The 24,145-nt window shown below is 41.1% G+C and overlaps 2 protein-coding genes and 1 long non-coding RNA gene across 13 annotated transcripts in view; 1 reads left to right on the top strand and 2 right to left on the bottom strand.

Annotated features, from left to right (window-relative positions):
- The window catches only part of MCMBP (minichromosome maintenance complex binding protein), a 50,184-nt gene extending 27,095 nt beyond the window's left edge, over positions 1-23,089 (top strand). The window contains exons 7-18 of one of the 5 annotated variants that reach the window (XM_064595337.1): positions 615-766; positions 2,555-2,655; positions 6,636-6,814; positions 7,192-7,315; positions 8,408-8,525; positions 11,482-11,647; positions 12,552-12,685; positions 13,600-13,764; positions 16,750-16,838; positions 17,207-18,415; positions 18,500-18,620; positions 21,048-23,089. In XM_064595337.1, coding sequence (XP_064451407.1) covers positions 615-766; positions 2,555-2,655; positions 6,636-6,814; positions 7,192-7,315; positions 8,408-8,525; positions 11,482-11,647; positions 12,552-12,685; positions 13,600-13,764; positions 16,750-16,838; positions 17,207-17,333 — 1,355 coding nt within the window. In that variant the 3' untranslated portion in view covers positions 17,334-18,415; positions 18,500-18,620; positions 21,048-23,089. Of the gene's footprint in view, positions 1-614; positions 767-2,554; positions 2,656-6,635; positions 6,815-7,191; positions 7,316-8,407; positions 8,526-11,481; positions 11,648-12,551; positions 12,686-13,599; positions 13,765-16,749; positions 16,839-17,206 lie in introns of all 5 variants that reach the window. The other 4 variants (XM_064595338.1, XM_045878982.3, XM_064595336.1 and 1 more) reach the window with 4 other exon arrangements.
- LOC135364808 (uncharacterized) lies at positions 8,524-15,347 on the bottom strand. The gene is made up of 3 exons (XR_010412594.1): positions 14,125-15,347; positions 11,813-11,925; positions 8,524-8,736 (listed from the first exon to the last, which is right to left on the bottom strand). It is a non-coding gene; the product is annotated as an uncharacterized LOC135364808 (long non-coding RNA).
- The window catches only part of INPP5F (inositol polyphosphate-5-phosphatase F), an 84,583-nt gene continuing 80,391 nt past the window's right edge, over positions 19,954-24,145 (bottom strand). For all 7 annotated transcript variants that reach the window (XM_064595333.1, XM_045878972.3, XM_064595334.1 and 4 more), the window contains 2 exons: positions 23,987-24,074; positions 19,954-22,120 (listed from right to left, as the gene is read on the bottom strand). In XM_064595333.1, coding sequence (XP_064451403.1) covers positions 20,968-22,120; positions 23,987-24,074 — 1,241 coding nt within the window. In that variant the 3' untranslated portion in view covers positions 19,954-20,967. The remainder of the gene's footprint in view (positions 22,121-23,986; positions 24,075-24,145) is intronic.

The following is a 24,145-nucleotide window of genomic DNA, read 5'->3' as shown; positions in this document are numbered from 1 at the left end:
TGTTGCGTGTATCAATAGTCTATTCCTTCTTATTGCTGAACAATATTTTATGGTGTGGCAAACTATCTGTTGATTCTAATTAGTTATAAGCCCTAAGCTATGACCACTTCAGGGAGAGAGGGCATTTTTAAAATCATCTTTGTATCCCCAACAACTAGTCTGATTCCTAGTTACACAATGGATGTTACTAAGTATTTGGTAAATGAATTTATTGCTATATGGTTTTATTCTGCGTAATAAGTAGAAAAAGTATGTTCTACCAAGGTGGGTTTGTTATCAGTAGACAATGTATTTCTTAGGTTAAAGATGTCAAAGTAACTGTATTAAATATTAACTTTTAAAATACTTACACTTGAGATTTGAAGGGGGGAGTTTTTTGCCATTTTATTGTATCGGAGAAATGATTAAATTTTTCAGATCTTTATAATCTTTGTTCTCTTTTAGGTCAGACAAAGGCTTTGTTAGCGTATGTACTTCCTTAAGAACTATAACAGCTTGAAATTTTTGAGTTCAGAAGCATCATTTATATCAGACTTGAAAGGCTCTTTAGGAATGTTCTTTCTCTCCAGGAAGCCTTAAAAATGACTAAGTACAGTGCTGTTCTTTGAATTTAGGGAGTGTTGGTGGTCTTCAGTGGTGTGGAGAGCCAAAACGTTTAGAAACTGAAGCTTCTACTGGCCAACAGCTGAACTTCTTGAACCTCTCTTCTCCCTTTGACCTGAATTTTCCACTGCCAGGGGAGAAGGGCCCTGCATGCCTCGTGAAGGTACTAAACCTTTTATACACCTGACCTTAACGTAGATGTGGAATGTGTCTTGGAAGTTAACCTGGAGTACTCTTAGCATTTGTGTTTGTTTTCTTTGGCTGCTGGAGCAAATATTCACAACTTTAGTGGCTTTTAAAACAACAAAAATTTATCATTTTACAGGCTTTAGGTCAGAAGTCCAACATGGATCTCACTGAGGATAAAATCAAGGTGTCCTTAGGGCTGCATTCCTTTCTGGATGCTCTGGGGGAGAATCTGTTTTCTTGCCTTTTCCAGCTTCTACGAGTGCTCACATTCCTTGGCTTGGGGCCCCTTCTTCCATCTTCAAAGCCAGCATGTTTTCATAGTCACCTCTCCCTCGGACTGTAGGTAGGAAAGATTCTCTGATTTTAAGGACCTTCGTGATTAGATTGGGCCCAACCAGATAATCCAGGATAATCTCTTCATCTCAGGGTCTTGAATTTACATACATCCCTTTTTGCTTGTAAAGTAACATTCACAGATTGCAGGGGTTAGGATGTGGACGTCTTTGAGAGGCCATGTTCTGCCTACCATGGCATTCTTGAATTGAAGAATATGGGGCGCCTGGCTGGCTCATTCAGTGGAGCCTGTGACTCTTGATCTCGGGGTTGTGAGTTTGAGCCCCATATGTTGAGTGTAGAGCTCACTTCAAAAAAAATCTGAAGAATATTTTGAAAACAGAAGTGGTACAGTTTTTTAATTCATGTGTACTTCCTATGTCATTTCCAGCTTCCAACAATATCTAACATTTTCAACATTGCTCTCTCATCAAAATCCATTTCTCGTTTGTATTTAAAATAAAATAGAAGGCAAATAATCTGTTGGTAGTTTGTTCTATCTTGCTTACCTTGTTTTTTTGATCCTGATAGGTAAAACAAGCAATATAAGTTTCAGAAATGATCATTGAGAATTTCCATTCTTTTATTTTGTGGTTTTAACTTAAATGGCCCTTCAGTTCTTTACCACAGAGACCAGAGTGAGGACAGTTTCCTGCCATGCTTCAGTTCAGTCTCACCCCGAGGAGGCTTTGATAGTTACTAGAGTCCATCAAAGACAGACAACTTTGAAAGTTTTATTGTGAAAACCCTCATGGCCTGAGTTTTGTGTTAATCCTCCTAATGGTGCATAGTTGGTGAATAAGTCCAAAGTTAGTAATCCTTAGTAATCCTGGTTTTTTTTCCCCTTCTCTGTGTGTACTTAATAGATTTTGAGGTAATGCAGGTTTTTCTTTTTTTTTTTTAAGATTTAATTTTTCATTAATTTGAGAGAGGAAGAGAGAGAGCGTGAGCACGAGCGGAGGGAGGGGCAGAGGCAGAGGCAGAGGGAGAAGGGAGAGGCAGACTCCCCGCTGAGCAAGGAGCCCAGCGTGGGACTCCATCCAGAATCCTGGGATCATGACCTGAGCCAAAGGCAGATGCTTAACCAGCTGAGCCACCCAAGTGCCCAGTAACGTGTGTCTCTAATGTTAGTTGACCATCATCCTTTGGGAAAACCTTTTCTTCGAAGTAATGTGGTGTATTGACCACAGACCTTGGTATGGGAGTCAGGAGTCCTGTGTTTTAGTTGTTAATTGCTAACTAGGAGAATGACTTCAGGCAAGTATTTTACCTCTCTTGGTTTCAATTTATGAAATAAAAGAGTTGCTTTAAGGTCCATTTCCTGACCCAAAAATCTAAGATATTATTACTTTAACCTTAAAACTAATATTTTAGATTTTTTTGGTGTTATTTAGTCCTAACAATGTGATTTCTTATGATCTCCTATCAGGTCTATGAAGACTGGGATTGTTTCAAAGTCAATGATGTTCTTGAGTTATATGGTGTCCTATCTGTGGATCCTGTGCTAAGTATACTGAATAATGATGAAAGGTGAGTCTGTTCTTTTTTGGGTAACTTTATTTTGATACAATTTCAAACTTGCAGAAAAGCTGGAGGATAGTTATAAAGAACTTTCTCCCTTTACCCAGACTTACCTGTTAACACTTACGCCCCATTTGCTCTGTCATTCACTTGTGCTCTTACATAGGCACATTTTTATATACGTATGTGTTTATCTGAAATGAGAGTAAGTTGCGTACATTATCCCCTAAATACTCGAGTCCATATTTCCTTTTTTTTTTTTTTAAAGGTTTTATTTATTTATTTGACAGAGACATAGCGAGAGAGGGAACACAAGCAGGGGGAGCGGGAATGGGAGAAGCAGGCTTCCTGCAGAGCAGGGAGCCTGATGTGGGGCTCGATCCCAGGACCCTGGGATCATGACCTGAGCGGAAGGCAGACGCTTAACGACTGAGCCTCCCAGGCACCCCTTGAGTCCATATTTCCTAAGAACAAAGACTTTCTCTTACACAGAGTACAGCTATCAAAATTAGGAACTTTGCCATAAATACATAGTACACTAACCCACAGTCCATACTTAATTTTACCAGTTATCTCAGTCTTGTTCCTTCTGGTGTTTTTTTTTTTTTTTTCTTCCTTCTTTTTCCCTGATCCAGGATCCATGGGGTCACATGTTCCACTAACCTGGAACAGTCCTCAACTTTTGTCTTTACTGAACTTGACACCTTTTTTTTAACTTAACAGAAATTCGTTTCTCACAGTTCTGGAGGCTGGGAAGTCCAAGAGTAAGGTGCTGACAGATCTGGTGCTTGTGAGGGCCCATTTCCTGGTTTGCAGATGGCGGTCTTCCGGTGTCCTCACATGGCAGAGCGCTTTGACACCTTTGAAGAGTACATCCAGTCATTTTGTGGAATATTTCAGTTTGGATTAGTGTCATGTTTCCTCCTGATTAGATTCAGGCTGTCATATCAGGAGGCACATGAAGTCATTGTGCCTCATTACTGGTGATGTTAATTTTGATTGTTTGGTTAAGGTGGCATCTGCCAAGTTTCTGTCCTATAAAGTTACTGTTTTTCACTTTGTAATAAGTAATTTGGAAGGAGATACTTGGAGACTACATTAATATCCAGTTACTCATCTTAACTTTCATCAACTTATTTTTTTTTAATTTTATTTTGTCAGCGAGTGTGCACGTGCACAAGCAGGGGGAGTGGCAGGCAGAGGAAGAGGGAGAAGCAGGCTCCCTGCTGAGCAAGGAGCCCAGGGTTGGGCTCAATCCCAGGACCCTGGGATCATGACCTGAGCCAAAGGCAGACACTTAACTAACTGAGCCACCCACGTGTCCCTCATCCACTTATTTTAATATCCATTGATGATGGTTTTTTTGTGTTTTTTTTTTTTAAAGGTTTTAGAGTGAGCATGAGTGGGAGGGCCAGAGGGAGAGGGAGAGAGAATCGCAAGCAGACTGCACTGAGCATGGAGCTCGATAGGGGGCTCGATGTCACAACCCTGAGATCACAACCTGAGCTGAAACCAAGAGTCGGACGCTCAACCGACTGCACCACCCAGGTGCCCTTCTCCATTGATGATTCTTGACTCAGTTATTACTAGATGGGGATTTTCTATTTCAATCATTCCTTCTACACCTGTTTATTGCCATTCTGTTAGAAGAGAGATTTTCCTTCTCATTTGTTTATTTAAGTAATTTGTTTATATCAGTGTGGATGTTAGTCTGGTGCTTGAGATTCAAATTTTCTCATTTGGCTAGTGGGAGTCATTGTAAGCAGGCTCTGGGTCCTTGCTGACATAACCTTCCCATTTTTAACGTATCTTTTCTGACACGTTATGCTGTTTCAACCTCATCTTGTCCTTCCCATGCTCCAGCTGCAGTATCAGCCATTTTTCTAAGGAGTATCAGTTTCTTTTAGTGAGGGATTTTATTTAAAAGTCAAGATCTGAGTGCTTGTGTGCTCATTGGTACCAGGATTGGTATTGCTTTTATTCCCTTTTAGTGGACAGGACTAGGAAATACATATATACATACACTGTATGCATACAAGTAAATGCACATTTATATACCCACACACATATATCTTCATGTATTTTCAAGTGTCTCTATCAGAACTGTGTGTTCACAGTGTTTCTAGTTCTAATTCTGCACGCAGATGCTCTCCCTTCTCCCTTCCCATGTTTGTAACTCCTCTTCTAACAGAAAGAAGCTTGACTCTCATTATTCTCAATATATTCCACAGTGCAGAGAAGGTAACTTCAGAATTGGTAATCCATACCACTGCAAAAAACAAACCTGGTGTCCACTTCTTTTTATTTTAGAATGAGGTGTATAGTCAGAGTGCTATGTCTAAAGTTACTGGGGTGAGTTTTCTTCCCCTTTGGTTCTTTTGCTCATTATTCATTTTATGTAGTTAGCTCATTTGTTTCCATTGCATTTCACTTCAGAGTTTTTCTTCTGTCCTTATTGTTTTGATTTTTTAAGTATAGAAAACATTGACATTGTTGCCCAAATCACAAATATACACAAAGAATGTAGGGGTGTCATCCCCCCTGCCCTGTTCCCACTCATCCTCCATAGGGAACCAACCTGTTTTCTGCTTTCATCTTTCCTGTATTTTTTGTAAAAATAAGTAGACACGTGTATGTTTTATTCCTGTTTGTTATATAAAAGCATGATACATGTATTCCTGTACACTTTCTCTCCACATTTAACAATATATCCTGAAAATCCAGATCTTCCTCATTCTTTCTTATTTTGTTTTGAGCTTGCCAAAAGAATGGAGTCATATACCCCTACACAGTTTTCTTGTTGAGTATTGGATATTCATCTTGGTTTCCCTATAAGATATAACTCACTTTTCACTATTAAAAATAAAGGAGGGGGGACAAAAATTTTAAACAACTCTAAAGAAATTTAAATAGCATTCCTTAATAATAGTATAGCAAATTGCTTGTCTTGGCTGTTTCTGGTGATGATGCTTTTCCTGCTTCGGTCACTTCACTGGTTGAAGCTGCTTAGTGCACAGAGTGAGCCAGATGGCTCAGGGTGCCAAGCTGGTGTGGCCATTTACTGGCCATGTGACTTCCGCAGGGCCTTGGTTTCCTCATTGGAGACCAGGGTAGGTGAGGCGTACTGAATTGGCGTGTGCACAGTAAAGGACGCTGCCCAACATGTGGTCCAGACCACATAAAGGTTGTCGCCGTCCTTGTGTGTAAGGAGGGGAGCCGTGTGAATGGGTGACTGTAGAGCAGCCTGTCAAGTCTGAAGTTCTAAACACATTTTAGTGATTTGTTTCAGTTGTATCACGATAAATCCATTGTCTGCTAATTTATTTAGCAAATCTGAAAAGCTCACACCTTTTCACTGCTTGACTACTCACTATCCGAGGGAGGTGTCGTGGAGGAATAAAATTTAGGAAAAACAATTAGCAAGATAAGAGATGAATGGATCCCCACACTGAATAATAGATACCTAATGGCTTTTCAGAAAAAGACCCCAGTTTTTGAGGCATGCTATGAAGTATTTCATGTTTCAGCTGATAAGGTGATTTCAAAACACAGATATTCTTTATCAGTGATGTGTTCTATCCCATTAATTGCAGTTACAGCATACTCAGTAGAAGTGTTCTTTTTCTTGAAAAACACATACATGTCCTTGTATGACGTAACTTGCCTGAGATCTGTGTGACCTGACAATTGAGAAAGGAGCCATTTTCCGGTCTTTTTTTTTTTTTTTTAAGATTTTATTTATTTGACAGCGAGAGACACAGCGAGAGAGGGAACACAGCAGGGGGATGGGAGAGGGAGCCCAATGCGGGGCTCGATCCCAGGACCCTGAGATCGTGACCTGAGCCGAAGGCAGACGCTTAACCATCTGAGCCAGCCAGGCGTCTCCCATTTTCCATTCTTTAAGGAGTTGTACGGTGGAACCACTCTTGGCTTGAATTCTCCTTCTCAGAGGCGTGTCTGGGAATTGAGGTTCCCTCCTGTCTCCGTAGGGACGCCTCTTCACTGCTGGATCCGATGGAATGCGCAGACACAGCCGAGGAGCAGAGAGTGCACAGCCCTCCTGCATCATTAGTGCCAAGAATTCATGTGGTGTTAGCCCAGAAGTTGCAGCACATCAATCCTTTACTGCCTGCTTGCCTTAACAAAGAGGAGAGCAAAACCTGTAAGTGTAAGTGCTAACGCCTTGGGAGCCAGAGACCGTGAGCCCCTGCGCGTGCGGGAGCTGTCTGCACCGTGTGCTCGCGGTGGGGCTGAGCCGGCCAGATCCTCGAGCCGCAGGTTAAGTTTCTCTAGGAGTTGCTGTGACTCGGGCCCATTTTCCTTTATGTTAATTCTCTTTATTAAAATGAGGCCAAAAAAGTTTACAAGCTGTCTTATTTTGAAGATTGGCATCACTTAATGACCAGTATTTGCGTCTACACTTGTTGTCTACTGACTTTAGTGCTAGGTTCCACTTGGGTTTTTTTGGGTTTTTTTTTCCTTCTGAGCCTGAGACACTCGGGACGAGCTGGTATGTGTGTTCTGAATGTGGTCTCCCTTCTCCAGTCGTTTCAGGTTTCATGTCTGAATTGTCTCCTGTCCGAGCAGAGCTGCTGGGGTTCCTCACACATGCCCTTCTGGGAGACAGCTTGGCCGCTGAGTACCTGATACTGCATCTCATCTCTACAGTGTAAGTGCCGTGTTCCCGGTGGCAGGCAGGGCAGGTGGGGGTGCTGTTGAAAGTGGAAAAGAGCAGGAAGGTTGCTCAGGTAACTCTGTGTTAGAGTTTATTAGCTTCATCATCAGATGGTTTTTATTTGTTCAGTGTGACAAGTGTTACACGAAATCACAGATTCCTTTGTCCACCTTTTTTGTTTCACATTTAACCTTTTGTTTATGTCTCCCTTAAATAGAAGAGCCACAGTCAAAGAACCTGGCTGATGAGTAAAATGAGCTATTTCATTATTTTTGCATTCTGAAATCTCTATTTATACATCCCAAGGCTCTGCAAGGCCCGGCGTGCACACATCTAACTTGTATGCAGAGTTGCTCACCTCCTTTCCACCCCACTGCAGGTCTCTGCTTCCTGATTTCAGAAGTAACGCGTGTTTTCAACGAGTTCCAGGAGCATAAAGAAACTGGAAATCGTCTGTGATCTCACCCACTTAGAGATGATCTCCATTAGCACATTTGGCTCATGTTCATTTCGTCTTTTTTTGTTTACATATATGAACATCCCTGCACAAATCTCCATTGTACTCTATAAACATCGATCTTGTTTTTATCATTTCATATATCTTAAATATTCTTCCTTTGTAATTCTTCATGAACTTTTTAATGGCTGCATGGCATTTCATCGTAGACTGTTGTCCTAGTTCTTTAAATGCTAGGTTTCCTAGTTTTCCTCTATTACATACGACACTGCAGTCAGCGTCTTTGTACTCCACATCTTTCCTTGGCTAGGACTTCAGACCGCAGTACATAATGGTTGAGTGCACAGACTTTCGAGGCAAACCCTGTACGTTCGGATCCAGCTTTCCTACGTCCTGCTGACCTGCCTCAGAGAGTCTGGAAATCAAATGAGACATTAAGCACTCTGAACAGTCCCAACAGCACCACGAACAGTACCCATGTATGAGTACTGGCTGTTATTTTTATTGCTGTTATTTCAGAGTAATTTGCTTTATTTTTAATGACAATATTGTGCTAATCTTTGGTTGCTTTTCGTTGGAAATGAGGAAATAACCTGAATATCGTACTGGTTGGTATCTTTTTATTCTAGGTATACAAGAAGAGATGTTCTTCCACTGGGAAAATTCACAGTTAACTTGAGTGGTTGCCCACGGAATAGTACCTTCACAGAACACTTATACCGGATTATTCAACATCTTGTTCCAGCAGTAAGATCCATATAAATATTTATTAGAGATCTGAACACAGTGGGGCACCTGGGTGGTTCAGTGTCTGCCTTCGGCTCAGTTCATGATCCCAGGGTCCTGAGATCGAGCCCCACGTTCGACTCCCTGCTCAGGAGCCTGCTTCTGCCTCTCCCTCTGCCACTGCCCGCTCCACTTGTGTTCTCTCTTACTCACTCTGCTCTCTCAAATAAATCTAAAAAAAAAAAAAAAGAAAGAAAGAAACCTGAGCACACTTTAAAAATCCATCTAATTGTCTTTTGTTCAACCCAAGTATTTAGATTTGAGATTTTAATAGATCTTATTAAGGGGAAACAAAGCCTGCCAGGTTCCATAATTTACATACTCACCCCTAAACATTTCACTTTTACTGCCTTAGCACGAATTTCTGTGGGTCTAATGACACGATTGCAAGTAAATCCCTTAAAATCATGCTCTCTCTCAATGCCAATTTGTACAACTTGGTATCTATCCTTTGTGTGCATTAAAGTCTTAAATCTTTAAGTAAGTCTTAATTACAGGAGGATGATTCATTTAGCTGAGGTAATAAAGAGCTTTATCTCTGTTGCCCCAGTTTTAATTCCTGTTTGGAAAATTGAGCTGCCTTGTTTGCCAGGGCGTGTGGAATGCATGGTTTGTGTGGAGGTGAGACATTGGGAATGAGCATGTGACTGGCAATGCTGATCACTTCTTATTTTGGAGATTTAAGAGGTTAAAATAGATCATTCATGTGACCATGTCATTGGAGGGTAAATGCTAGCGCTCTTCCAGGTCCTTCAACAGCAGTGGACCAAACAGACCAGCATTTCTCACTCCTTGACTCACTTGACACTCTGAAAAAATTATCGAAGACTTGAAGAGGTGTAGTTTATCTGGGTTGTTGTTATTACCAGTGTACCATAGTAGAAATTAAAACTAAAAATATACTAAAATATTCATGAAAATCAATTACATATGAACATAAAATATTTTTGTAACAATAGCTATTTTCCCAGTTCAAAAAACTTTATTAGTGATAAAAGTGACATGGTTTTAAATTTTTCCCAATCTCTTTAATATCTGGATTAATAGAAAAGACCACTGGATTGTCAAATCTGTTTCTGCATTCAGTCTCTTGTAAGAGGATGTTTTGAATGAAGTATATGAAGGAAAGCTGGCCTTTTTTGGATAACTGTGGGTATTTGACACTAGACTACTAAACTGCCCATCTGACATTTTCTTGAAGGGTAGTTGCAAGTGTGAAACCTGTAATCTCCTCAGTGAACTTTTTATACTCTGCTGTAGTAAATTCTTTGGTCTGTCTTGTATATCAAATGGGTCTTCTATCCATGCATGATTTTGACCGCGTGGACTCCATAAAAGTGAATCAGCAACTCCTTGGGAGTTCCCTGGACCACATTTTGGGAGTTACTGAAATAGATTTTAGATGATTGTGGTAGACAAATACAGACTGTGTCGTTGAAGTGCCATGGGGGAAGAGTTAAGGCCCAGGAGAAGGGGACTAGGGGGCGCTGGACTAGGTTGGGAGTTGCTCATGTATACAGTGTGGTCAGGGAAGGTCTCCCCTTCCGGGAATTTGGGGAGAGATTTGACACAGGTGGGAGCAAGCCACATGGCTCTGTTGGGGGGAATGTCCATCCTGTGAGAGATGGGAGAACAGGCACGGGGGCTCTGAAGGCAGCAGTGTGCTCGGCAGGTTGGAGGCACGCCGGACAGGGGCTGGTGTGGCTGGTGTGGGATGATTGTGGGGAGAAGGGGGTGAAGTCCAAGCAGCCGCCTAGCGCACTTAATTAGGACACGAGTTACGTTTTAAATGTGAAAGTTATCTGTGGGAGGAATTTCCTTTTTGATCTTTTCATTTTGCTTCGCTTCGTAGTGGGTTTGTGTTACTCTTTCATTGTTACCATATCCCACTCCCTTCCATTCCTCTTGGGTGTTTATGTCTAGCACCAAACTCTTTCTGAACACTTGGCTCGTTCATATCTTGTTTAGTTTTCACAGTGGGTTCAGTATGAGCGACCTGCTTCTGCTTTCGTGGAGCTAGACCCTGCCGTAGGCTCCCTTGTGTTCTGACGACTGTGCTTCTGTAGGGCTGGTTTGCTTCTGTCTATAACGTGGTCCCAGCCCTCTGCCCATTTTCTTTGAATCACTGAGCCACAGTACAGTAATCCTGTAACTTCTGAAAGTTCCTCTCTTCCTCAGCACCCTTCTCCCCACCGCCGGTCTCCACCCTTACCACACATACTTCTTTTTAGGCTGGAGTGATAGGAAGGGAGAGTGGAGTGTGAAGCAGGGTGCGGAGGGCCTTGAGTGGTGGGCGCGGGGAGGCAGAGTGGGTGCAGAGGGCTCTAACAGATCCCGGGCTAAGATCGGACTAGGAGGCAGCCTGCAGCACGTTCTAGGACCCGCCGTGCCTGGGCCCGGCTCAGTGTGCTCTCTTCCTCGGCGCTCCTCGGGACAGTGTGTTCCCTGGTCTGCGGGTGTCTGAGGAATGAATGTGATTTTAGTTCGAGGAGCACCGAAGAAAATGAAGCTTTTCTTTCCCCATCTTGAATAAGTAAATATTTTCTGTTTTGCTAGCCTGCGGTCGTGGTAGGTAAAAGAAGTTGAGCTTTTTGAACACTTGGTAAATGTATCTGAAGTATCTATCGTTCGTTTCTGGTTCGCTGGTAAAATAGAAATTATTTAAGAATACTGAACAAAACAGTTGAGAATAAAACAGCTCATAGAATTAGTGCAATTCTTATTTAAGATGTAGGTTTATTATTTAAGGTGTATATGTAAAATTTTTGCTTTAAGAGCTCAAGAAGCCAGGAAACTACATCCTTAGAAATTGATAAGACCTTTCCTTATACACATATGGAAAGTATTTAACCCGATATGTATTTTCTTAAAACAGGGAACCTTTGTTCCTTGCTCATTAAAAAATTTCTCTTTGCAGTCTTTTCGTCTGCAGATGACTATAGAGAACATGAACCATTTGAAATTCATCCCCCACAAAGACTATACAGCCAATCGCCTGGTCAGCGGGCTCCTCCAGCTCCCAAGCAACACTTCCCTTGTGATTGATGAAACTCTCCTAGAGCAAGGGCAGCTAGACACACCAGGTATGGACAGGGGGGCGTCTCCCTTCATGTCTAACCTGCCGTGAAAGCCAGATCTGGTAATGACTTTTAAAAGAATCACCGATCCGAGATACATTCACATTTCACAAGTATTTAAGATCAAGGCTTGCCGTATGAATCTATATAATGTGGGGATTAGAAACTTACAGACTGTGTACATCAGCTGTGTTTTGTCATAGTATGAAGATAGTACAAGGACGTCACAAGGAGCTCTTGAGAGGCCGAGGAGGGAGGAGATTTTGCCTTCAGTCCTATGTTAGCTAAAAAGAAAAGTGTAGAGAAGATCTAATAAAACATTTTTTACTGGCCATTGTGAAGTTTAAAATTTGTTTTTCGAAGAATCTCTGAAAAAAAAAATAGGTTGGAAGGTTTGAAGTAACCTCAGTTATGGGAACTTGTTATAAAATGGCAAGGAAGCAGATTGCTTTATTTGTGCTCAAATGAGGATTGAGAAGACACTTTGCTGGCGGTAAGTTCAAGAGGTAAAGGTAGAAGAAAAAATAGTGTGGACGGGCTATCCTTAAGGCACAGCTGAGTATAAAAATCAGTCATCAATTCTACCATATTGTTGCAGACCTGTGAACACACCACATAGAAAGTGATTGTGCTTACTGGGAACCTGGCTTGTGCCCAGTTGCATACCAGATGCTAGATTAGATTTGGGGGGATCTTGGCCCCAAAATACATTTGTTTGGCTTGACCAGTATTGTCTGTGAAGCCTATTACTTAGTGAACATTTAGCTTAGGAAGTTGAACAGTGCCTGAGATACTTTTTTTTTTTTTTAAAGCAGTAGAAACCTCATGTCTTATATAGTCAATGTCAGTAAAACCAATTTGTTTTAAGTGATTAAAGTCAACCAAAAAATTATTTTTTTTTATTTTCTAGGTGTTCATAATGTGACTGCCCTGAGCAACCTAATAACTTGGCAGAAGGTGGATTATGACTTCAGTTATCACCAGATGGAATTCCCCTGCAATATTAATGTTTTTATTACTTCGGAGGGGAGATCACTCCTGCCGGTATGATGAGACATTTTAAGATGGAGGGAGGTTACATTAGAAAGATACCTAAATTTTTATTTTGTTTCTTGGTATGGTTTATTATTGAGAAGTTAAACTTGTTTCAAAACTGGGGCTGCTGATTATCAGTAAGAGAATGAATTATTTTGTTCCTGCCTTGAGGATGAAAAACTGTCTGTGAAGAAGCAGATACGGCAAATCACCAGACAAGCGAAGGAAAGGTGTTGGTGGCCCCAACTCCCACATCCAGGCATAGAAAGTGGAAGCTGTCTATAAATTGTCTGATTCACATCTAGACCTTTGTTTTTACTGCCTCGGTCCCATTGTTTTCCGTCAATCTTATGTGAGAAATATTTCAGAGTTCCTTTTAAAATGTTCCTGATGACATGGTGATTATTTTTACGCTTTATGGTGAAATGCTCTGGTAAATCATTAGAGTGACTGATGAAGAGAGCTTTTAATTGAGTTTCTTCATGATGAGAAGTACGCCCAGTTGCTTAAAAGGTCTATAGTTCCTCTGTAAACTAGCGTTCACTAGTGTGGCCCATGTGTAAGTTTTCTGCAGGAAAGTGTGATTTGCTTTATGTGGTTTCTAGAAAGGCAGATCAGTAAGACATAGAGTACATATTCCAGGATTAAAGAAACCTTGCAAACATTTTAATTAGCTATTGTTTAGAGGTTGGCTACCTTTTTATGTGTTTACTCATCCTGTTGAGGATGTGTAAGTAACCAAAGAAAGGCTCGCTTTTGTAATTACCACTGAGGGAGTCACGGTGCTTATAATTAATGTTAAAAAGTGACCTCCCCCCAGTGACCTCCTGATTCCTTCACCCCTGATATGGACAAAGCCTCCTCCTGAAATTTCGGATTAACTTAGGAACTTGGAAAATACTGTGTCCTGGTTCTCTCTCCAGGCAGACTGCCAGATCCACTTACAGCCCCAGCTCACCCCCCCAAACATGGAGGAGTACATGGACAGCCTTCTGTCTGCCGTGCTGCCCTCCGTGCTGAACAAGTTCCGCATCTACCTGACCCTTCTGAGGTTCCTGGATTACAGCATCTCCGATGAGATAACCAAGGTGTGTTTGGGGTCAAAGAAACGATTTCCCTGTGTTGATTTAGACTGTTTAATCACCTTAGGTTTACTGTGACTACTGGTGAGGTAAGTTTGCTATTTGGTCTCTGTATGTCTTTTGTCTATTGTGCACCATCATCGCATTTATAATTCTTGTTTTATACTGTTGTCTTTTTTATTTTTATTTTTTTTCACTTGGATCAAGTTCTTTATTACATGCAGAGAACCAACCTATAAAGTAGGAACATATAGAATGATGAAGTTTTGGGGGATGGAGGCAGGGGGAAATAAATATGCTGTTGTCTTTAAATCAGAGGGAAAAAGTTACAAGGAAAAAGACCTTTACACTGCTTTTTATATTTACCCATGTCGTTCCCTTTACGGGTCATCTTTGCGTGGATTCAGGTCACTGCGTGGTGTCCTTCCATTTCAGCCTGAAGAACCCTCTGTGGTCCTTGTAGGGCAGATCTGCTGTGACAAGTCCTGTTAAGTTGTTGCTTATCTGGGAATGTCTTAATTTCTCCATTTTTGAAGACTAGTTTTACTGGATGTAGAGGTCTTGGTTTGTAGACTTGCTCTTTCAGCACTTTTTACGTATGTCCTCCAGTTGCCTTCCGGCCCCTGTGGTCTCTGAGAAGTCCGCTAGTTTCTGAGGAGAGGCTTCTTTGGGCTCAGGGTCATTTGCTCTTGTGCTTTCAAGACTTGACTTGGCTTTGGACGGTTCAGCTGTGATGTGTCTGTGGGTGTGGAGTGCTTTGAGTTTGTCCTACTGGAGTTTATTGAGCTGCTTGGGTGTGCAGACTAATGCACGTCTTGGGGAAGTTTTCAAGAAATTTGGTGAAGTTTTGACCATTATTTCTTTAAATTTCTTTCTGCCCCTTCCTCCCTCCTCTCCTTCCAGCACTCTGTATATGAGTGTTGGTGCACGTGTTGGTGTCTCACAAGTCGCTGAGGCTCTGCTCTGTTCATTTTTCCTCCTCCCTTGACTTTCTCCTACACACACTGGACATTTGCAGTTGACCTTTCTGCACGTTTGCTGGACCTTCTTCTGCCTGCTGCACAACGCTGAGCCTTGTTTCTAGTGAATTTTAAGTCTCAGTTATATTGTTCACTTTCAGAATTTCTATTTGCTTTTTATTTTATTTTTTTTAAAGACTTTATTCAGAGAGAGTGAATGAGCGAGCGGGGGAAGGGGGGGGGGAGAGAATCCCAAGCAGACTGCGCTGAGCATGGAGCCTGATGCTGTGCCCCTTCCCACAACCCGAAGGTCATGACTTCAGCCGAAACCAAGAGTTAGACGCTTAGCTGACAGAGCAACCCAGGCGCCCCCTACTTGATTTTTAAATAATTTCTATCTATCTCGATATTTTTTATTTAGTGTGACATCATTCTCCTACTTTGTTTTAGCTCTTAATATGTGGTTTCCTTTAGTTCTTTGTATTTAAAGAGCTGATTTAAAGTCTTTGTCTAAGGGATGCCTGGGTGGCTCAGTCGGTTAAGCATCTGCCTTCAGCTCAGGACATGATCTGCAGGTCCTGGGATCGAGCCCACGTCAGGCTCCCTATTCAACATGCAGCCTGCTTCTCCCTCTCCACCGCTGGTGCTCTCTCGTGCACGCCTCTCTCACCGTTTCTCTCTCTCAAATAAATCTTAAAAAAAAAAAAAAAAGTCTTTGTCTGGCAAGTCCAATATTTGGGTTTCCTCAAGGACTGTTTCTGCTGACTTCTTTGTTTCCAGTGAAGGGGTGCAGACGTTCTTGTTTCTTTCTATGTCTCCTCATTTTTGTTTTGAAAACCAGATATTTAAGTGATAGGATAGCTCAGCTCTGGTGGATCCTCCCTCTCCCTAGGGTTTGTTGTTGTTGCTTATTGCTTAGTGGCTTTTCTGAATGAACTCTATGAAATGTATTCTTTGTATGCGGTTCCTGGAGTCTCTGCTCTGTTAGCTCAGTCAGTGATCAGATAGAAATTTAATTTCCTTAGATGCCTGGAAACAGGTCTCCCAGTCAAAGCCAAGGGCTTTGTGTCTCCATGGGGGCAGGCCTTCAACACTCTGGCAACTGTTTATAACTGTGACCCACCCTTCTCTTACTGCTTGCACAGAGAAGGTCACTCATGATGGCTTAGGGCCTGCTCCGATCTTCTGAGGGTGTGCACGCCCCTTTGCACGCACGTGGCCTTCTGCGTTCCTGGGGAGATAGAGATAGATCATCCTTTGGGGGCTTTTGGGAGGAGAAAAGTTCTCATTCCCTAGTTTTTTCTTTTAAGGGTTTTGGTTAGCTGCCTATTTGCCCCAACGACTGTCCAGTGCGTGAAGCAGCCAGGATGATCAGTAATTGCTTCTGATTGTTTTTGCTAAGTTCCCTGGGAGAAGAGGCTGTTCACACTGGGTAAGCCGAATAAACACAGCCTTGCACGTGGCTTCTCGCAGGGAACCACCAGTCATGAGAATGACAGATCTCAGGAATGGTGCTTTGAAAGAACCCTCTCTTGTGATGGCCAGGCTGTCCCTTTTCAGGGCTGCAGGGGTGGGGTGGGGGTGGATAGGGAAACTAAAATGCCTCAGAGCCCAGTGTTCTTTCTTGAGCAAACACTCCCTGTATTCTGGTTAATTTTCAGACTTTTGAAGAAGCAGATTCTGATAGTTTTTGCTAGTGTTCTTGCACCCTTCAATGGATAAAAAGTCCCTGGAATTTTCTGTGGCCCTCCCTCATTCTGCCACTTTTGCTGACATTATTAGCCTGCCCTGCTGGCCGTGCACATTGCTGGACCTAGATATTTGGCCGCGCCCCCAGGTCTGTCAGCAGCATTTTCCCTGCGGGTGAGGCGTGGCTCTGGTACCTCCTCGTCTCCTAAGCAGCCCGAGCAGCAGGGCCGACTTCCTCATTTTCGCGTCAGCCGATGGACCACGTTACTTTGCTCCTCCCTACTGATGCGTAGCGTCTCTTCATAAGCGGTAGTGTCGCAGTCCACTTACTCTCTTGATACAGGCAGTTGAGGAGGACTTCGTGGAAATGCGCAAGAACGACCCTCAGAGCATCACTGCCGACGATCTCCACCAGTTGCTCATTGTAGCTCGGTGAGTAGTACGTGTCCGTCATTGCGGTTTCAGTAATAAGCTCTGTGTGAACCTCCCAATATTGAGAGGAGCAACTGAGGCAGATTTCTACCAGTGGAAATGTTTTTCCTTTAAAATACCTTTTGAAAGGGCTTAGTGAAGGCAGATTGAGTTTGGCCCGTGACCAGCGGAACAGGCTTGCTTTTTGTCTCTAAACCTCAAAGATCCCTTTGTGGAAGTCTAACTTGCTCTTGACTTGTATGTAGCTACCAGATGGTCTTGACCCCTAACCCAGTATTCCTAGGTTCTTTACAAAGGAAGAAAGAAAGAAAAAGAACGAGATCCTGTCCTAGGTCTAGACTTAAATCCGTTTCTGTGTTTCACGCCAGGTTCCTGTCTCTCAGTGCCGGCCAGACGACGCTGTCAAGAGAGCGGTGGCTCAGAGCAAAGCAGCTGGAGTCTTTAAGAAGAACCAGGCTTCAGCAGCAGAAATGTGTGAATGGAAATGAACTTTAAAGATCTGACACCTAGGAGAGTAGTGGGCAGATTGTAGCCACATTATTGTAAAATTCAAATACCATTTATACCACATTGTTTTGTAGATAATTTGTATCAAAAACCAATGACTTTTCCTGAAGTCAAGCCTGGTAACATCTGAAGTTTATATAATATTCAGTAAGGGCTTTTACCTTACTGATTTTATGGAGCTTTTGATTGTTTTATAATTATATAAATTAGTAACATGTACAAAATGTATTTGATATTAAAAGTTTAATATTGATAATGTTGCTGATACCATTTCCTTAGTTTCAGCCAAGTCATAGGTCACAGACTGTTGAAATGCTAATGTCAACTTCATTTGAAGAAATTTGTTGGAATTCCAAAGTCAGAGGAGTTGTTCAGATTTTTACAGTGTTTTTCCAATTAATGGTGGGTCTGAATGTGTTTAGTGGTCCAAGTTTGGGGAATGGGGTGTAGCTGCCATTAATTCACATGACTCTGTGAAATACTGTAGTATCACTTCCCAGACATTTGACCACAGAAGTTTTTTTTTCCACTTAACAGTTGTTAATAACCTGCAAAATTAGTCTTTACATGGCAGTGGTTCCCAGACTTTTGGATTTCATGGACCAGTAACATTTCCAAAAATTTGGGGGACAGGGTTGCCAATGTATTTTGCCAAGTAATCTGAAAGAAACCACTGTATTATCACCATTTTTTTTTTCCCATAAAAGGACACTCTCCAAATAAGAGAGTCCTTTAAATGGAATAAATACAGCTTTTTTGGAGAAAACACTACATTGTCCTTTTTTTCTCATTTCACCCCTGTGCATTTGGGAACCACTGTTTTATGGGACTTAAGGGAATGTTGTCCTAGGATAGGTTGTTTTGCCCAAATAGGAAGAAAGCAAACAGTTAACTTTTTAAAATATGCCTTCTGTAGAAAATAAAGTTTTAAATTGTTTTCCTAATAATTGTCATTTAGTTGCTTTGATGATTGTATTGGATTTTAAACTTGTGTAAGTTTTTCCATTAGTTCCAGATGTGTTAGTCAACGAACATACCTACTAATCCAGGAATACCCAATAAAGCTTTAGGTAAGTTTTTCCCAGACCAATTACAGATTTAATATAAAAGTTTTTAGTTTTTTTTTTTTTTTAAAGATTTTATTTATTTGACAGAAACGGAGAGGGAGAAGCAGGTTCCCCGCTGAACAGAGAGCCTGATGTGGGAGCTCCATCCCAGGACCCCAGGATCATGACCTGAGCCAAAGGCAGATGCTTAACCGACTGAGCCACCCAGGTGCCCCTAACGTAATAGTTTTTAAAATAACAGAAATATCATTACCGATACCTAGAAAGCAGTTGATACAGTATAGTGTACTTGTGGCATCAAGAATGTTCGAAAAGTTTAGACCATAACTTTTTTTAAGCTGTCAGTGGTTATGTATGAAGCTTAATGTGTTTTTTTAGCCAGTAACTTATCTAGTGGGAAACAGGAGATCAGTTAAATGATTCTGTTCAGTGGTCTTTTGAAAAGCACCCCCCCCCATTGACATTGCTAAACAAGGAAACAGGGTTAGCCTTAAAAACCAAGAAATTCATTATGCCTAATGAACTGAAGTGAAAATTACTAGTTGTTTAACTTTTCCTAACCTCAAATCTATTTTTATAAACTAATATAAGTAATCTGTTTATATTTAGAATTCTAACTGGTTTTCGTTTTTATAACTGGTAGACTAGACTTCCTTAACCTTTTAGAAATAAAATCAAGACTCAACTGGATTTGTGAGAATAAAATTCAAGCAGATTAGTTACCATGTGCTTATTGTGCCGATGTGAATTGTAATTTACCAAAGAGAAGTACGTAATTTGCTTGATCTTGCAGAAAAGTTCCCTTGAAAGGAAAACCCTCTTTGAAATAAACAAAACTTCCCAAATTATTAGTACTTTGGGTTGTTTTTCATGATTGTAAGACTTATCCCATGATGTGTGGGAAAAGATCCCATTACCTCCTGCTGGGAAATCTTCACTGAAAGCTGACTGTGGGAGGTGGTACAGCCTGGTGTCGTCCTAGTGGCATCCCACTTGGGGAGGAGACTGGAACCGTGGGCTTCAGAACCCCCTTTCTTTTCTCCTTTGCCCACACACTGGACAGTGAAGTTTGAACACAGTACCCTGACTGGAATTAAATGTTGCCTTTTTAGTTTTTAAAAATCTCTTTGGAACAAATTTCATGGAGCTTAAAAATACATGTATCACCTGAACTTTGCTTATATTTTCTCTCCCATTGTGCAACACTTTAATACTTTGAAGACCCAGAAAAAAAGAACAGAATAAAGCATTTGGTTTCAGTGTTTGGGTGTTTAAAATTTGGTGGTTTGTGATGCACTTCATTTGTAAAGTCATATAATCACTTAAAAGAGGAAAATACTGGAAAGGCTGAGACCCAAGTGATCAGTTACAGTTTACCTTATGAATTTTTTAATCTGATTTTCTTTAAAATATTAAGGAATTCTCACACATATTTGTCACTTTAAATTACAATGGTATTTTATTTTAAATAGTCACAAGATTTGACACTTCGAAAAAAAGATACCACTAATAAATAACAAATGTGGAAATACTTATCAAAGTTACAATAGACATAATGTTGAACTGAGAATCACTTCAACAGAGTAAGGCTCTAAAGAGACCGGACAAACCAACACTTGTTTGGAATAAGCTGTGCAACGTTCTTGTATGGGCTTTTCTGAGGCCATGGTTCCATGGGTTCAGGATTATGGTCATGTCAGTTTTAGTACAGCTGTGCTTCAGACTAAATTTTCAACAATTCAGTTACAGTCTGTACAAGATGTTAAGGAATGTTCCCCCGTAAAAAAATTACAACTTGAACACTCATTTCAAGAATTAACCAGTACCCAGTAAATGTAGTCTTCCATTCCTGGAAACAGCAAAATAATTTAACAGGTGCTGGTATGCACATCCGGGGTCTCAGGTTTTATGAGTGACCAGTCTTAATTCTAGACTTTGGGGTGTACAAGGGGCAGAGTATTTTAAGCAGACTATGGGGAAAATTAGGATCAAATGGGCATACCTTTCTTGACTGTAATGCCAGTAACCCTCAATTAACTCTTAATAGGGAATGGTTAAGCCATCAAAGCTAAACTAGAATTTTTTAATATTCAAATGCTTCTTCGTACTAGTAACACTCTAAAGTCACTAGAAACTAAATGTATTTACACAGAAATGAATGGACAAACAAGACAAATTATGAAAAATGCTATTCTCCTACATGTGTGTCCATGTTCATCCTTTATGTGTTTCCTTCCTACACTTCACTTATCCACCCCACTCCACAAAAGGTTCAGGTTATTACTGTCTCAAAGTAATTATCCCCAAATTACTTTGAGACCAAATGCTCTGTAGTGTATAAGCTACTCACGTTTACACCTTCTAGGGTGATGTACTCCTGTCGTCCTGGCTCTCAAATCTGGAAATCTGCTCAGCTTCAGACTCCTTTAAAAACCTTTCCCGATAAACAGAATTTGTGATCCCTAGCTTCAAAGACAATACAGGTTAAAATAGCCTAATATGTGAAACCTCTTTTTGGATTAAATAAAAGCCACAGGATTCTTTGTGGCTAAACACTAAATCTGAATTATTCGTGTCTGGCATTGTGTAAACATACTTTTAAGTTCCTTTTGCTGGACTTCATTAACCCCTTCAGGTTCTGCAGGGCTCTTCTGAACCTTTGCCACTGCGAAATGGATCCCTTGGGTGAAGCCAGCTTGAGTGATACTAGCAACCTGGACCATGGAACTTCGAATCTTTGCAAAGGGAGAGACTGCTCTGCTGCTACCGCCCTCTGAAGGAGAAGGAGTTCCATGAAGCCCTGTCTCAAATTCAAGCGTGCTGGGTCCAGAGCCAGGGGTCTTTTGAGATACAACTGGATGCACTGGTTCAACTGACAAATACTGGGGACCTGTTGCAGAAAAAGACACATCTAATTGAGACGGCCGGGAAGGTATCCGTTCTGTTGATTCCGATTGTGTTTCTTCACTGGAAGCTTGATTGGCCATTTGATTTCCCTCCTCACTAGCCTGCTGACAAACAGACCCTGTTTCTGACAGCTGGGTCATTTTGTTTTGTGCATCTTGTACAAATCTGTGGCAGTAAATATCCACAGGCTTGGCAAAGCCAGTCAATATGTGTATGTTGTCAGCAGAAGGACTTTTCTTCAAAGGAGACTCATGGCCTTTTCCAGACCCACTTCCATGAGCAGCAATCTCTGAAGGAGCATGAATGCTAGTATCAGTGCTGCTAATGGACTGGGACCGACTGCCTAACCGAGGTGCTGAAGCAATAATACCACAACTAGGAAGAACATAGTCTCTTGGCCCTACGTTCTCCAAAGAATTAGCTAGCTGTTTGTCTTCATCAGACTTGGAATTTGTAAGGAATTCATCAGAGTGGTAGGAGTCATTCTCTGAAGACACTTCCCCATCCGACTCTGCCTGGACTTTGTTATCCATCGCACCTGTGGTTTCCATAGTTTCAAGACTACTATCTGACTTCCAAAGATTCACTTTTAAGTTTGGTTTTAGAAAGTTCACTTTCATTTCAGGTTTGGCAAAGTTTCCTAGCTTTCGGAGATTGCCAATATTTACATTAGATTTGGTCTGTTTCACTTTTTGATTTAGAGATGAAAATTTGCTCATTAAAAAATTCTTTCCCTGTGCCAAAGAGCCTTGGTTTTGAGATCTGATGCCAAGGATGTCTTCATGAGGTTTACTGCTCTTCCTACAAATTAGAAGAGAAAACAGTTAACTCCCTCTGAAATCCAGTATACCAGTTCCAGTTCCAGTAAGTGAAAGCTGTTACTTAAATTGGGCCCAGTTTCTGAAACCGTGCACTAAGTGGTAAAATCAGATAACCCCTTGGAGTAGATGCTAGAACAGTACTGTACAACAGAAATGTAAGCTAGATGTAGTTTTAAATTTTTCTAGCCATATTAAAAATAGAAATTTTGATTTTATTTAATCCAGTATATACAAAATAGCTCAACATATAATCACTAGTAAAAGATGATTAATGAGGTATCTTATTCTTTTTGTTACTAAGTCTTTGAAGCAATCAGTGAGTAGTAGTTTTAAAAGGCCAGCAGAAGCCTTTTAAAACATTGACAAGCTGTCCCGGGGCACTGAGTGGGAAGGGTGCCCTGGCTGTGTGACTTTAACCCCCAGTCCGGTAGGCAGTTTCTTGCGTCCTGTCCTCAGGCAGCCCGTGCACTGAAGAGCCAGCCTGTGGAAATGCTACATGTGTAAATCGTAATCCTACTCTGTCAAGATCCTCACAGTAGTTGGATTAATCATGTTGAGTTCTTCTGGATCAAAACTGTGTCTTTAGATTTGATCATTATTATTGCATGTTTCCTTCAACTGGATTCTCTTTGGCATTCAGAGGAGGAGGAAGCAGCAGAGGAAGGGAGATAAGCCTCCCCATGGTTGCCTCAACCTGCATTTTTGTGTATTCTAAGAATTAAAAACAAAAACACCACACCCAAAATTCAGACAACAGTAGTTTCCCCCCTTACCTGTGGGGGATATATTCCAAAACCCCCAATGGATAGCTGAAGCCACGGATAGGATCAAACCCTGTATGTACTATGTTTTTCCCTATATATAATCTGTGATAAAGTTTAATTTATAACTAGGCAGAGTGTAAGAGATTAATAATTTATAATACCATAAATAAAATTTATATGAACGTCCTCTCTCTAAATATCTTATTGTACTGTACTCACCCTTCTGGTGAGGATGTGAGATGATAAAATGCCTGCACAGTGAGATGAAGTGACTGAGCGTCAAGAGGAGGATCACCTGCTCCACAGCTGACCACAGCTAACTGAAACGTGGATGGGGGAGGAGGAGACTACTACAGTCACTTTCAGAGCAAGTGGCTACCATTTAGGGCAGGTCTACTACATGGACAACCTAAACACCAGCCAAGCCAACACAGACTATAGATGGGAATCTACAGCATCTTAACTAAAGCTGTCTGCACCCATTCCAACTTGGCTGAATTCAGGTGGGAGGGGGGCAGAATGTTTATGTTTCCTGTGGATTACCTACAATTATTTTAAAAGATATGGGATATGTAATAAAGGGTTTTCTCACTTGGCATTCCCTCATGACAGCTTTAAGTATAAGAAAAAGTGACTGCTGTTTGCCACATGTTTCAGTACGGATATTTGACTTTCTGGTCATGAGCGTATTTCGTAAAAATTAGGAATGTTAAAGAGCTACTGAAACAATTCTCTCTACTAACACAAGACTGAACAGTTTTTCTCTAGATGACCAAATGGCTCTTCTCCAGTCGAATGTGGGCCAGGAAACAATCAGATGGGAAATCCAAATTTTAATGTGAAATAATCTCTTTATAGGCATACCTTTCCCAAATTCAAAACCCACTGGCATTTATAGAAAATGACAGCCAGTATGTTTTAAAGTTGTTAAAATTATGGCCACAGAAATTTGACATTTCCCAGTCTAAATACCAATATATTACCATAATTTGATTTCTCCCCAACTTGCAAATACTTTTAAAGAAATAAGACTTTGGATAATAATGTCTTTATTCTTGAGAAAATCGAAGTAGTATACTTACCTCTCAAGTTTTTTCTCAATTATAGGTACATCTAATCCCATGGCTTGCTTGGTTATCTGCAGCATCTCTGCAATGCACTGAAGGGTATCTGAAACCCAAATACAACTGCTTGCCAGTTTCTCCAAAAACATACTAAAATAGCACTTGTAATTCAGAACC

The sequence above is a fragment of the Mirounga angustirostris genome, unplaced genomic scaffold, assembly GCF_029215605.1.
Source record: "Mirounga angustirostris isolate CCGP_5_RB_7025 unplaced genomic scaffold, mMirAng1.0.hap1 SCAF_6, whole genome shotgun sequence".
In the NCBI taxonomy this organism is placed as follows: domain Eukaryota; kingdom Metazoa; phylum Chordata; class Mammalia; order Carnivora; family Phocidae; genus Mirounga; species Mirounga angustirostris.
This window is presented reverse-complemented; position numbering and strand designations above follow the sequence as displayed.